The following is a 13,252-nucleotide window of genomic DNA, read 5'->3' on the forward strand; positions in this document are numbered from 1 at the left end:
CCTTCGTTTGCCAGCAGCAGGGAACCAGCATGAGATGACACCTTCTGGGAAAAGGGGAGGAGATAAGAGGGAAGAGGATTTGGGATTTAGGGTTGTCTGAGCTCCTCCGGGCTGTGCTCAGTACAGCCACTCGCTCCTACCGATCGTTTAGTGTTTGATCACAGATAAGCGTGTTTCTCAGGGGTACGCAAGAAGCAGATGAAATCAGTATTACTGCGCTTGAAATGAGTGGCGCCCGGTTACTGTTCTAATGTCCCATGGCCCCTGCCCCACCGGTGGGTACGGGGGCTGAGCCCCACTCCTGCTCCCACTCTCCAACGGGCTTCGGAGGGGTCTGCGCCCTGGGTAACGGACAGGAGCTCAGAGGGAGACGTAGCGGGATGTGAGGTCTCAGGGAAAAATGGCAAAGGGAATATCATCTCAGTTTTATTCAAAAGTAAGAACATTGAAAAAACTGACTGTGAAAAAAAAATCCATTTCCAGATGGGTAGTGTATGCTACTCCAGAATTCTCCAGTCCTGTTTTCTGAAACTCAGGAACTGTCTGGCTTTAATTGTTTCACAGAGTGGTAGGGGTTGGAAGGGACCTCTACAGATCACCTAGTCCAACCCCCTGCCAGAGCAGGATTCCCTAGAGTAGATCACACAGGAACAAGTCCAGGCAGCTTTGGAAAGTCTCCAGGGAAGGAGACTCCATCACCTCTCTGGGCAGCCTGTTCCATGCTCTGTCACCCTCACAGGGAAGAAGGGTTTCCTTCTATTCAGGTTGAACCTTCTGTTTTCCAGTTCATGGCCATTGCCCCTCGTCCTGTCACTAGACACCACTGAGAAGAGCCTGGCTCCATCCTCCTGACACCCACCCTTTAGATATTGATAAGCATTGATAAGATCCCCCCTCAGCCTCCTCCAAGCTAAACAGACCCAGCTCTCTCAGCCTTTCCTCATGTGGAATTGTGCTCCCTTCGAATGATGCTTCGTCATCCCCAAAGCTGATATGCATAGATTTTGTCTTTAATCTGACTGCCTTTGCCTTTCCTTCGACTGCTCAGCCTTCTCCACAGAAAAAGTCACTGAATTGTCTATATTTAGGATCCCTTCTCCCTCAACACACACCTAGCACACCTCTCCTGTGCAAACACATGCTGAGAGCCATGAGCCTTCTGCCTAGAAGGGCATTGTACCCTTTAACCAAGAGGTGAGTGGGTCACAGGATGGCTCCTGCCACACAGGTACTCCATATGACCATACAGATGGGGATTACTCACAGGGTCTTGTCCCTCTGAGGGGCAGCTCACACAGATTATCTTCTGTCACAACCCCAGCTCTGCCCAGCTCCTCCTGCTAATCCCCCTGCCATTCACAGAAGCAATACAACTGGACTGCTCGCAAGTAATCCCAGTGTTTACAGTCAGCTCCCTGCTAAGGAAAGGTCTAAAGGTGCATTTCCAGTTTCTCCTAAATTTGAGTTTTCCTGAAGTCAGTATATTCCTCTGGACACCCTTCACAATCAAACTTTTTGATAGCTGAATAAGCATTTATTATTGGACAAATTGAGGACAAAAGAAGAGGCAGGAACATACCAGAGAAGTGGCACAGAATGTACCGATCTGACTTTCCAAAACTGGAATATGGTTTTCTCCTGCCCTTCTTTCAGTGTAAGGTATTCAGTACAAAGCAGAAGTTGAAAGCCTACGGCATTCATCCCGACGATCCTGCATTTTACTCCATGCATACAGCTTTTCTGCTCCAGCCGTCAGTAATGAGTTTGTATGATATTATATTGTCTGGCTAGGGCCAAAACCAGCAGCATAAATTAGTCAACATAAACAGGATCCTGGGAACGAGTGACTGATGTAGTGCTAGCACTGCAGCAGCATCACATCTTATGCCCCCAACGGGCTTCTCGTGGTGGATCTCAAATCACCCTTCACACTCTCACTTGTGTGTAAAACCTGCCGCTTCTAGGCAAAAGCAAGGAAGGTGTTCGTCTGTTCTGCCAGACTGACATCAGCTCTTCCTGTGCAAATCGTATGGCATCTAGCCTGACAAATGGCATATGTTGCAGTGGGTTGATTAATCCCAATAAAGCTGGGAAGACTAACCATTTTATTTAAGATAATAAGATGACACTCCAGTCTTTTACGGAAGCAGGTACTTAATTTCACAGGAGCTTCTGATGGAAGACAAGCCCATCTCATTTCCCAGGCCAAAAGCAACTGGGAAGCTGATGCAGAATTTGAGCTGAAGTGCACAGCACACACCTTTAACCCTTCTCTTTATGGGGTAACTTCACTCAGGAGGGAATTTGAAGGGCTCTAGTCCAACCCCCTGCTCAAATCAGGACTGGCTTCAAAATCTGATGAAGTTGCTCAGTGAGTTTTGAAAATCTCCAAGGCTAGAGATCACACCACCTTTCTGAGTTCTTTGCTCAGTGTGATTTTTCTCCTTATATCCAGGTGGATTCCCCCTTGCTGCCACCTGTGACCCCAGCCCCTTGTCCTTGCACTGTCACCTCTGTGCTTTCCAGCAGCCACTCTCCATGTCAGGTCCCGTGTACCAGGCACACTGTGGTCAGTGGGGAACGTGCTCCAGCAGACGGCTGTGGGCAGGGGCTCAGGGCTGCTCACTGCAGCTGGGACCGTGCCTCCACACATCTTAAATCCCACGGAGCCCCAGGACCAGGCACTTTCCCTCCCTGCGCCCAGGCATCTGATCCTGCCCCCAGATACTTGTCACTCCTCGGATATACCCAGATTGTCACCCTGGTGCATCACACAAGCCTATCCCAGCTCTCAGAGCACGGTAAGTACTCCTGAGGGGATATGCAAAGCAGAGGCAGGAACTGTTAAAAACAAATAAAACCAACACGATCTGGACTGGCCCTCAGAAAAGCCGCAGTGAGCTTGCAGGGGCAGGTGCTGCCAGGCAGAGCACTGGGACCAGGAGGTAGGAGTTCCTTCTGCTGCTAAGCAATTCCAGCAGGCAGGGAGAGTATTTTGTGCTTGCTTCTTAAATAAACTGGGCACCTATCCAAGTGTCCTGCTGTCGTTTTAGGTCAACAGGATAACAACAACTGTGAAATAAATTAGACCTCATCAAGATGTCCACTTTCAACAGAACAGTCTTTGTTAAAGTTTCCTTAATGGTGGGCAGGCTGACTTCCAACTGATGAGGTTGCTGTGGGAATAGACAAAGGATAATGCAGACAGGAATGTGCGCATCATTTATTGGTCAATGCAAATGGATGGAAAAAAAAATGGTTCTAGGTGTCTCATGATATCAGGTGCAACACAAACCCATGTCCAAAACCCAGTGACTGATGCCAGGGGGCTGAACTTCCTTCTCACCTCAGCTGGGGACACACACTTTTGTTTTTCTCCTCTTTGACCCACTTCAGTCATTAACCTCCCTGCCTTTCTAAGCTGACATGCACTTTAAGAGACGTTTTAAGTCCTGTGCCAGAAAGGGCCAATGAGAGGAAGCAAACGTTGCAGCACTGGCAAGGAGCACCAAGGAGCAGGTGTGCAATTTCTGTAGGTAACTGAACAGTCCCTGTGGGAATTCAGGCTCCCTGAAGGACAAGGAGACCAGGAGCATGCAAAAATTAAGGTAGAGAAAGCACATCAGGGGTAATGAATGAGGTGATTGCAAAGAATGAACAAAGAGGAAACTAAACTTGTGCTTACATGTAATATAACGAGGGGTACTAGGAGAATAATGAGCATTTACAGAACAAGGGCTTTTGTTGACTTTTGAGTTGGAGAGAGAACCCATGCAACCCGAAGTCAGGCATGATGCTGCTCACAGCTTGGATGCTCACAGATCAGATGTTTCTATAGGCTGCCCTGGAAGCTGCAAGGTGCAAATTAGCTCTGCATCTCTGCCCACAGTTTTACATATACATTTGCCAGGGTTGCGGTTTTAGCAATTTTTTTTTTCAAAGTGAAACTGTCAAGTTTCACATCAGCAAAAGAGACCAAATACCTTCCAGAAAAACTCCTTTACCAATGAATGTGAGACATAATGCTAAAAGTGGTGCATTTCCTACTTCTTCCCTCATCCGCTGTGCATCTCTCCTTTACTCTTATAGGTCAGAAGAACCTATTTGTTATTCACTTAGTGCTCCGCAGGGAGCTACCTGCAAGCCCTCACAAAGAAGGCATAATAATAACAATAATAAAAGTGTCAGGTGGTGGTAAAGCACCTTGGCTGCTTCTCAGTTATTCAGTCATTGCTGCCTGGATGAAATTTTACCACTCAGGTGGTGTTAGAAGGAGTTTGCTGGGGACTGAAGTCAGTGCTGTTCTCACCTAGCAGTGAGTTTGCTATACTCCACTCTGAAAAATAAAAATTACTAAATATAACTAAAAATCACCTCTTTATTTACACAAGCCCATCACTTTCTGGTTAAGAGAGAGAAAAAAAAAAAATCCTGTGTTATCACTTCTGCCAGCCTCGCTTCCCAAGCTGCAGGGTGGCAAGCAGGCCAAAAGGTGGATGGATGTGTCCTACAGTCTCAGTTAGATTCCTCATTTCTAGCCACGATTTTTTTAATGAAAGTTTACATCCACAAAGCATTGGTGTTCACTCCACAGAACACCATTTTGCATGTGCAGAAGTAATCAGAGTCACCACAGCCCTGGGTGCAGATGAAAAGCTAGGTAAGAAGGCAGGCTCTTGGAAATGCAACCATTGTGGCTGTCTGCAAATTTCCTCAAAACAAAACAGATCTGTGAACACTCGGAGCCCTCCCCTGGGCGAACTGTAATGAGGGCTTACTAACAAAATAGGTAACATTTCCCAACAAACCAAAAGGCCAGATGGTGGAAACTGAGAGGAGGAAGAAGGAGAAAGGGGAACGACAGCATCAAAGTTGGCGCTGCTAGCAGACAGGGCTGACCTCCACAACCTTAAAAGTGCTCCCAACAGCATTTTTAACAGGAAATCACTCAGCCTTGTCTATATGGCCACGTTACCCGAAGTAGTACATGTACAAGCTACATTTAATTTAGACATAGCAAGAGTGGCTGATTGCAGTAGAAGGGAGTGTGCAAAATTCAGGGGATGCATTCACAGACAGGTGGATGCACACACTTGGTGTGTGTTGGTTGCTGACCACACCAAAGGATCCTTGCAAAGGTCCTTGATGCAGGTAGCGTTGGGCACCTTCAGCCCAACATCTGCAACATGAAAAATCAAGAGGCAGCTCATTCCTCTACGGTCACATTGGAAGCTGCCAAGTCCACGGCAGCCTGTACAGCAGCCAGGGAGTTTTAGCAGCTGTGACTGCAGCGTGGTCTTCAGGACACAGTGCCTCACCAACGGCAGCCTTGGAAGTGCTGGGGTACTAGGGCTTTCTGAAAACACAACTCCGTGCAGGCAGGCAGTGCCCTGTAGAGGTGTGCTAGCTCCGCAGAAGCTACCCCAAAACCAGCACAGCTACCCTGGCAGTTTCATCCAGAAGCCAGGCTAATGAGCCCATCCCAAGTGACACACTAATACGCACATGCAACTTTCTGGTGGCCACGCTAGAGTCTCCATCTCACTGGGGAGAGGCATCAGCTCCTTGGGGATGAGCTCAGGCAGCCTAGCACAGCCTGCTGCTACTCAGTAGGGATAACCCACCTCATGCTTGGTTTCCCTTACCTTTCCCCTCTACCTAGACAGTGGCAAGCTCTATCAGAAGCTACATGCTAGACCACCACTTTGGGTCCTCCTGGCTTTGTGTGCTCACAGGATAAGTGATAATGACAGCTGAAATCCACCCTCTAGAAAGAATAAATGAGCCAAGGTCTGCCTTGGTAGCATGATGGGCTTGTAACAGCAATTGTGGAGGGCAAGTCCCAGTTCTAGAAATCACCTCTTGTTGGCCATGTACTGTTTTGTTACTGCAGTTACCATTTCCTCAAGAGCCTGTTCTCTAATGTGCTATAAATGACAGAGAGGGCAGAGGTTCTCCGGAAAACCAGACAGGCTCCTGCTCCAAATCACTCTCTGTCTTCCTACTTCCACTGTCTTTACTGGGGCCCCGGGAAGACTAGCTTCTGTAGGGTGATGCTGCTCTTGCAAAGACACCCCACAGCACCACTTAGCACTCAGTGTCCCTGCTATGTGCAGGGGCACTGCTCACGATCATGATCCAGGATGAACTCGGGGCCTGCAGAAGTTGGGTCAGAACAGAGAGGGATCAATCTCAGGGCAAATCTGATGGTATAACCAAGTCATTCCAGATCATGCATCTTCAGGACACTGTCCTGGCAGAGGGCTCAGATTAGTCCCTACACAGCTACACTAATATTTATGATTCAGGGGCATCACTGAAAATTACTTTGAGACCAGCAGATCACAGGACATTTCAAAGCAGAAAGGTTTTCTACATTGTCCTCATCTCCTCACCAGGAACCTAAGTCAGTAGGGATGGGAGACTGAGATCCGGTCCAGAGGAGGTGCTCCAGTTTGGGATTATGAGGCAGAGGGGAGAATGGTACCACGACCGCCTCTGCTCCTCTTTCTCTCTATGGGCTGCCTCCCCCCACATCCCGTGCTTTCACATTCCTGCACGACCCTTTCAGCCCCTCACTCCAGGGGGACACTTTGGAGCTGGCTCATTCTCTAAGAAGTTGACTTACCCTCCGCTGCCTCAACCACAAGGAACTCCTCTTTAGTACACCACCCATCTGGTGGGAGCTGGTGATGCTTCCATCTGTGTGCTGCCTTGGTTGCTTGCGGTGAGGTGACAACTTGAGACGCTTTACACTCTGCCTTGGACATTTCCCTTCTCTTTTCTAAGCAAGGACACAGTTAAACCATAGCATCTAATTTTATGGCAGTAACAGGCCAAGCAACAGCTGAGTACCAAAGACAAGCACATAGAAGGGGGAACAAATTGCGTGAGTCAGACTAAAAGCTTCATAAATATTGACTGGTATTAACAGTCCCCTAAGGAACAGAGAATCGCATTTTATAACTACATCTCCCTCCCCATTATGCACTTCCTCCTCCCAGGGAGCTGCGAGGGGGGCTGCTCTCCTGGCTTATGTGCACATTATTTTAATTCCTTTCCGTGCAGCCAAGCTGCTCTGTCATGGACTTTGTACCACACATCAGCAGAGTGTCTGAGCGCCTTCCAGTGGTACTTTAAATAACAGGACTGGAACAGGTTTTGTTTTCTGAAGTTCACCCCAGGGTAGAAGCACACAGGGAAAGCAGAAATCAGATATTAAATGTGTAACAGATGAAAGAAAGAGGACAGGGTAATTTTCAGTAGCTTCTACTCCGATTCCTACCAGGTGAAGCACAGTTGAAGACACAGAGAAGCAGATGCAATAGGAACATAGACATAAGAGACAAATGGTATCAGGTCTACAGTGGTGATACAGGCAAGGAAGGCAGATGCTGTGGGAGAGAGAAGGGACTTGGCTGTTGAAGACATAGAGAAGCAGATAGATGCAATAGGAACATAGACATAAGAGACAAATGGTATCAGGTCTACAGTGGTGATACAGGCAAGGAAGGCAGATGCTGTGGGAGAGAGAAGGGACTTGGCTGCAGAAGATGGAAACAGTTTGTTGGGCCTGTGACTAGACAGAGGTGATGGAAGCACATGGCAGGACAGGGGGGTACATCCATGCACTGCCTGGGGTGGGGAGCAAGGTGACTCCTGCCTTTCTGACTCTGTGTACGAAGCTCACTTCACCCCCTCTCTGAGGGCAGCTCCCCTTTCTTGCCTGCTGAAAGCTCACCAGCTTCTCCCCACTTCTGGGGGGCTATCAAGGCCCCACCTTGCCTTTCCCTCTAGAAGGTGTGCCCCCTCCTCACTTCCAAATTTGTTTGTCATTCCCCACCACCATCTTATTCGTAGAAACACTCTAGGCAAGGAGAGAGGGATACACGAGTCTCCCCGTATGTACTGCACAGTATAAAATCTCCTGTTCCAACCAGCTGAGACGACCTGTTTGCATCCAAGTCCCATCCTCGGCACAGAGGCTGCAGGACAGTTCATATGTCCTTTCTGCCAACCTTCAGTAAAGGCTCTTCCCTGACAGGTCTTCTCACAGCAGGTTGTTTGCTTTGGGACCCATTAAACTATGGTTAAGTGGAGACTGTAAGACCACAGCAAAGCCAGTGGATTCTTGAGGCTCACCTGAAATACATGATGTATGTGATGTTTTCATGTGTTCACAGGAAGCCCGGGAGAAGAAAAAAATATCCTCTCTCTCTCCAAACCCCAAATGTACACCATACAAAGTGGTCTGGAAAACTGCCACTCCAAGCTGGCTCTGGAAAGCAGCCCTTTCATGTTCTCCTGCTTTCAGCAACTCAGTGCTGCCTCCTGTGTTTTACAAGTCACCCAAACCCATATTAAGTTCCCTTTCTCTGGCCTTACTCTGAAACAGTAAATATTACTGCTTTGGGGATAAAGTAAGGTTAGGTTACATGGGGACTGCATCACTTCTAGAGGCAGTCCTAGCTTCATTAGGGGGAATAGCAAAGTTCAAAGTGGCTTCAGAGAAACTGGGATTTTATATAACATACCTGAAAGCCTTCACCACTCCAAGATCTACTGCTGTACTTGGCAGAGAAGTCTGTGCACAGAAAGAAGCTGAATATTTTGAGGAAGATGATATCCAAGAGCAGTAAGGGCTAGCTGCTCCCTAGGGAACAAGGAGCCAAATGCAGTGACGCTGCCAGCAGGACAGGGACCTATCCCAAGGGGCACAAGCAGGACAGGCCCAGAAACAGCAGCCAGATTTAGTTAACAGTCCCAAAGATCAGGGAAAGCCATGATGAGGCAGATCCAGGGTCAAGCTGGAAGGCAATCCACTAGTCAGAATCAGGCCTGATGATAGCAGCCATGGTCAAACACAGCCCAGTGAACATCAGACAGGTCCACACAGATAGAACACATCTGAGGTCAGGTAGGAAAGTCAACTGGCAGGTCTGGGTCCAGGTAAATCAGGACCATGGGCAAGCAGGCATAGCTAACCTGCAGACTAGCATTCCTTCAGCATAGCTCAGGCAGAAATAGAGGTGGTTCAGGGCTGAGCTTAAATAGGGCTTCTCAGCCTGCGGGCAGAGAGGCCCCAGCTGAGGCTGTTCAGGACTGTTAACACCCCCAGGACCCTGACATGTGTACTCATCTCTCTCACGCTCAGAGCTGGCACAGCTGAGTTTAGTGGCATCCCAGCTGCTTGGGCCAAGTCGTCTCCATTCCTGCCCTCTGGATTGGTTTGTTTTGTCCACCCTTGACAATATTCCAGTTTGATTGTGCTTGATTACCTGAAGTCTGCATAGCTTTATGAAAAGAGAAACTTCTACCTGAAGAGGCTTAGACAGACTAGGACCATGGGAGGTAGAGATGGAGCTCCTGTCTTCATGTGGTTGCTATCTCTGAGCTCTAGACACAAGTTCTCAGTGGATGATGTAGAAGATATCATCACTGAATCAATTAATAGAGGGAATATGAAGACTATGTCAGTTTTTATTGAGAATAAAATATTTAAGATCAATAAAATTAAATAGTATTTCCAGCACCCACTTACATGGGCTAAAAGCAAAGGAATATTCTAGGTAGGAGTCTTACAGAAACCCAACACTTCAAATTAACAATCTCATAATGTCAACAAATGCAAAAGGTCCACTGGTGACTGGCAGCAGCTATCAAGCATCTATCCACCCACCCACACACAGCATCCAGTCATCTCCCTGCTAGTACGTAAATGTAGACTGACAGTCCTTCACCTTCACCAGCGCCCTCTCTTGAAAGGACTTGCACACCATATATGTTAGTTGCTCTTGGGGCTGAACAGTCGCAGTGACCCAGAACTGAAGTTTCTCCGCAATGAAATATCCCAGGGAATAACTCATCTTCCTGAAGAAGCCTGCTAATAGCATGATGCCCAGGGTAGGAAAAAACAGTCTGAGATCTATGGATTCTGCATAGACCTCAGTGAGATGGGGAAAACCACCACCTGTGTCAAGGCAAACCCACTTTCACAGCAGATCACAGGACAGACTAGTAGGGACCTGAGAAGCCCTTTAATACCAAGTAAAACTGAACTTGATCTTCCCTTAAGAATACTTTTTTGAGTCAGAGCTACTATTGTCCACCCTGGACCCCTGTGCAAGGTGGTGCTCATCAAATTATGTCCTCTGCTTCATGGGGCTACTCAGTACCAACCAATCTGAAGTGGGCAGCTTAGGGAAAAGGAGGCTGGAAAAGCATTCCCTGTAGGACACCTATGTTCTTCAGTCTAAACAGAACTTTCTGATGAAGGAAAGGGGAGTACGTCAGCTGGGTGATCACTGCTTCACAAGTCTGAGAGAAAAGACAAGTTTGCACATATTATATCTGCAGGGAAAATTTTGGAATATGTCCTCAGTAGGGAAGTATTCCTTAATGGAAGCATCACATTCTTTTTCATAGGTATTTCTAGGGGAAAAAAAAAAAAAGAGCCTCTCTCCCCTCATTTTTTTTACTAAAAAGTAAATATTAAAAGGGATATTACGAGGCTAGTCATGCTATAGCTATCCAAGGTACACAGCAAGTTGTAGGGAGAGCTGGGGACCAGAAGCCAAAAGCCCAAACATGGATATTATAGTCTTTTACTTAAGATGAAGTGCAAGTACCATCAGATGAAACTATGTTGGGTAATCTGGCATGATGTGGTGTCAAAAAAGCACACGAGGTGAGTCACGGGGAGTGTATGTACAAGTCAGAGCGTGGCCAAAGTGTAGCACAGATGATTCAGTTCTGCAGAAGCAGAAGTGAAGAACAAAGTTTAGCACTGTTACTATTACAGCCTTTTTCTTGGTAAGGTTATAATAGAAAACTAGTAGCAGGTCTCTGATCAATAGTGATGGACAGGCAACAAATAGAAGCCAAACCAAGATGTAGTCATATGTGCAATGTACCTCAATACTTTGCTCTAAATTAATAAAATATGGCTGTGCAGCCAGAACCAGCGTCTGACCTTCCACTTCTTTTTTTCCCCAAGAAAAAACTGAAGACAGTTGCCCATCCTTGATATATTCCATATCTGCTGCCAAATCTGCACTCCCCCACTCAGACACAATCCCAAAATAGGGTGTGATGCCTTTCCCGTTGACAAAGTCGTAAGTCACGGAGAGCGAGACACACTCGACATCCTCCAATCAGTTAAATGAAAAGAACTCTCCCCCTCCTTTTCCACCACTCCAGCACTCATTATATCCCACATTAATTAATATAGGCACTAGGAAGTGAGATGATAAATTACAAAACCCCATTAACCTGATTCTGTCCAAACTGGTGACATATGGCAACTTGTACGTTAGACAGATCTTCCTTGCTAATGTGGGATTCCTCATGTCTGAACTCCATTAAAGCAGCAGCCCTCAAAAAATATTTTTAATGTATGTACGTATGGAATGTATATCAACATGCGTGGACGATGCATGCCGGTGGGAACATCAGAATTCATTAGATCAGTCTGATATGAGATATATTGAACAGGTTCCATCTGACGTCTGTTACTGGGTTGTTCTGTCCACTCCCAAAGGAGTGAATCATATTGACAGGTTGAATTATATCTCAAGAGATATTTTTCTCCCCTCCTCCAAAGGCCATTTGCAATCACGGCACATCCACTGCCTCTTAAAAGTGAGCTCATCTGGCACTGGGTTGCATTGAAGTCCTCCACCGTGCCTGAAGGAAGAATGCTTTTGGGTGGTGGGAACGTGGAGAAGATGTGGTCTGTCCAGCTGTCCCTTGGAGTGCTAACCGTCTTGACCATGACTGTGTATGTCCCATCTACACATGGAGAGCCATTTTTACTACAAGGTAAGCTGGAATACAGACTAGATGACACAGGTAGGTGGTTATCTTTTTGCTTTGCTTTGCTGCTTGTCATGGCCACGCAACACTTGCTGATCCGTGAAAGGAAATGAAATGAATCTTGAGCTATACTAAACAATCAATTAACATGGGTGCTACCCAGAGTGTTGTTCACATTAGCATGAGCTAAAGCTGTCCTTCTGGTCTGCATCTGGTGGTATGACACATTCTGCTAATCAGTACAAATATCAGATCTGGTGAAATCTGGTAAGGCTAGCTCTTTTTCTCCCAAAAGAAGATTTCCAAGGAAAAACATTAAAATACCAGAGAGTAGCAATTCCAGTATGCACCATATGAGATTTGACAGCTCATAAATGTCAGTAGTAGGGTGCTGCTGAACTTTTTTTATTCACAAAACTTCTTTATATGTTCTTCTCCCATAATTTAAATTAATCTTAGCTTGAACTTATTCTGCAGGGAAATGTCAATCATTAATCTTCCTTCTCAAAGAGACTTGGCAGTAGGAAAAAGAAAAAAGCAGCTAAATATAGGCTTGAAAATAACACTGCTTTTCATATTATTTTTCCTCTTATACCACCTATTTGTTTTTGCAATGACAACCAAAACGTTCCTGAGGCCCCTCTATCTAAATACTGCTTCTGTTTAGTTTTTACTAGAGTGTTTATAGGAGGTTTTTTCTGTAGCAAATCCCCCAAATGACTGAAAGTAGCTATTTTAAAATCATAACTGTCTTTGAGACTTAGGAACGAGGTTTATAGCACTCCACGCTAACAGCAAGTTTTACACAGCGTGTAGCTCTGCAAACTCCCCCGGGTTTATTTGCAGAGATCACCAGCAGCACTAGCAGCTTCAGCCGCAGTGTGGGGCAGGGTTGGGTCTGGCCAAATACTTGGAGCATCACTCAGCCAGGGCCCCTCTGCTTCTGCAGATTTATGTGACTTTGGCTAGTGTGGCTGATTCTCACATACTCTTGAACATCCTTGAGGCTTGTCTGGTACAATGTTTGGTCTCACGTGTATCAAAAATGATTGCATTCATCCCATCACGGCTAAGTAGGGTGGGTGACCCTGATACAAGACCGTTTTCTCCTTTCTCACCTCCTTGAAGGGAGGGAGCAGAAATCCTAAAGATACTGGAAGAAGAGAAAATAAGCCTTTCTGCATTATTTCTTTGCATTTTCCATGGATTCTGTAGGCATCTTCCAGTGCTTTCAGGGTCTGGTTGTGGGGCAGGGATGTTCAGATCAAAAATTTTGGGGAATGGCCATTATCCCTGTGAAGTCTGGCTCCCATTCTGTTATTCTCAAAACTTATGCAAGATTCAAGTTTCAGATGATCCTGGAAATCTGTTCAGCAGAGCTGGGAGGGTCTCAGAGGCTTCAGGGCTCTGATTAGTGCCATTCCTTGAGTCTGCTGAA

General features: G+C 46.5%; 1 protein-coding gene across 1 annotated transcript in view; it reads left to right on the forward strand.

The window, feature by feature from the left end:
• The first annotated feature begins 11,623 nt into the window (after nucleotides 1–11,623).
• The window catches only part of UTS2B (urotensin 2B), an 8,622-nt gene continuing 6,993 nt past the window's right edge, over nucleotides 11,624–13,252 (forward strand). The window contains exon 1 of the mRNA XM_010152195.1: nucleotides 11,624–11,820. Coding sequence (XP_010150497.1) covers nucleotides 11,697–11,820 — 124 coding nt within the window. The 5' untranslated portion in view covers nucleotides 11,624–11,696. The remainder of the gene's footprint in view (nucleotides 11,821–13,252) is intronic.

Source organism: Eurypyga helias, unplaced genomic scaffold (genome assembly GCF_000690775.1).
Source record: "Eurypyga helias isolate BGI_N326 unplaced genomic scaffold, ASM69077v1 scaffold9520, whole genome shotgun sequence".
In the NCBI taxonomy this organism is placed as follows: Eukaryota; Metazoa; Chordata; class Aves; order Eurypygiformes; family Eurypygidae; genus Eurypyga; species Eurypyga helias.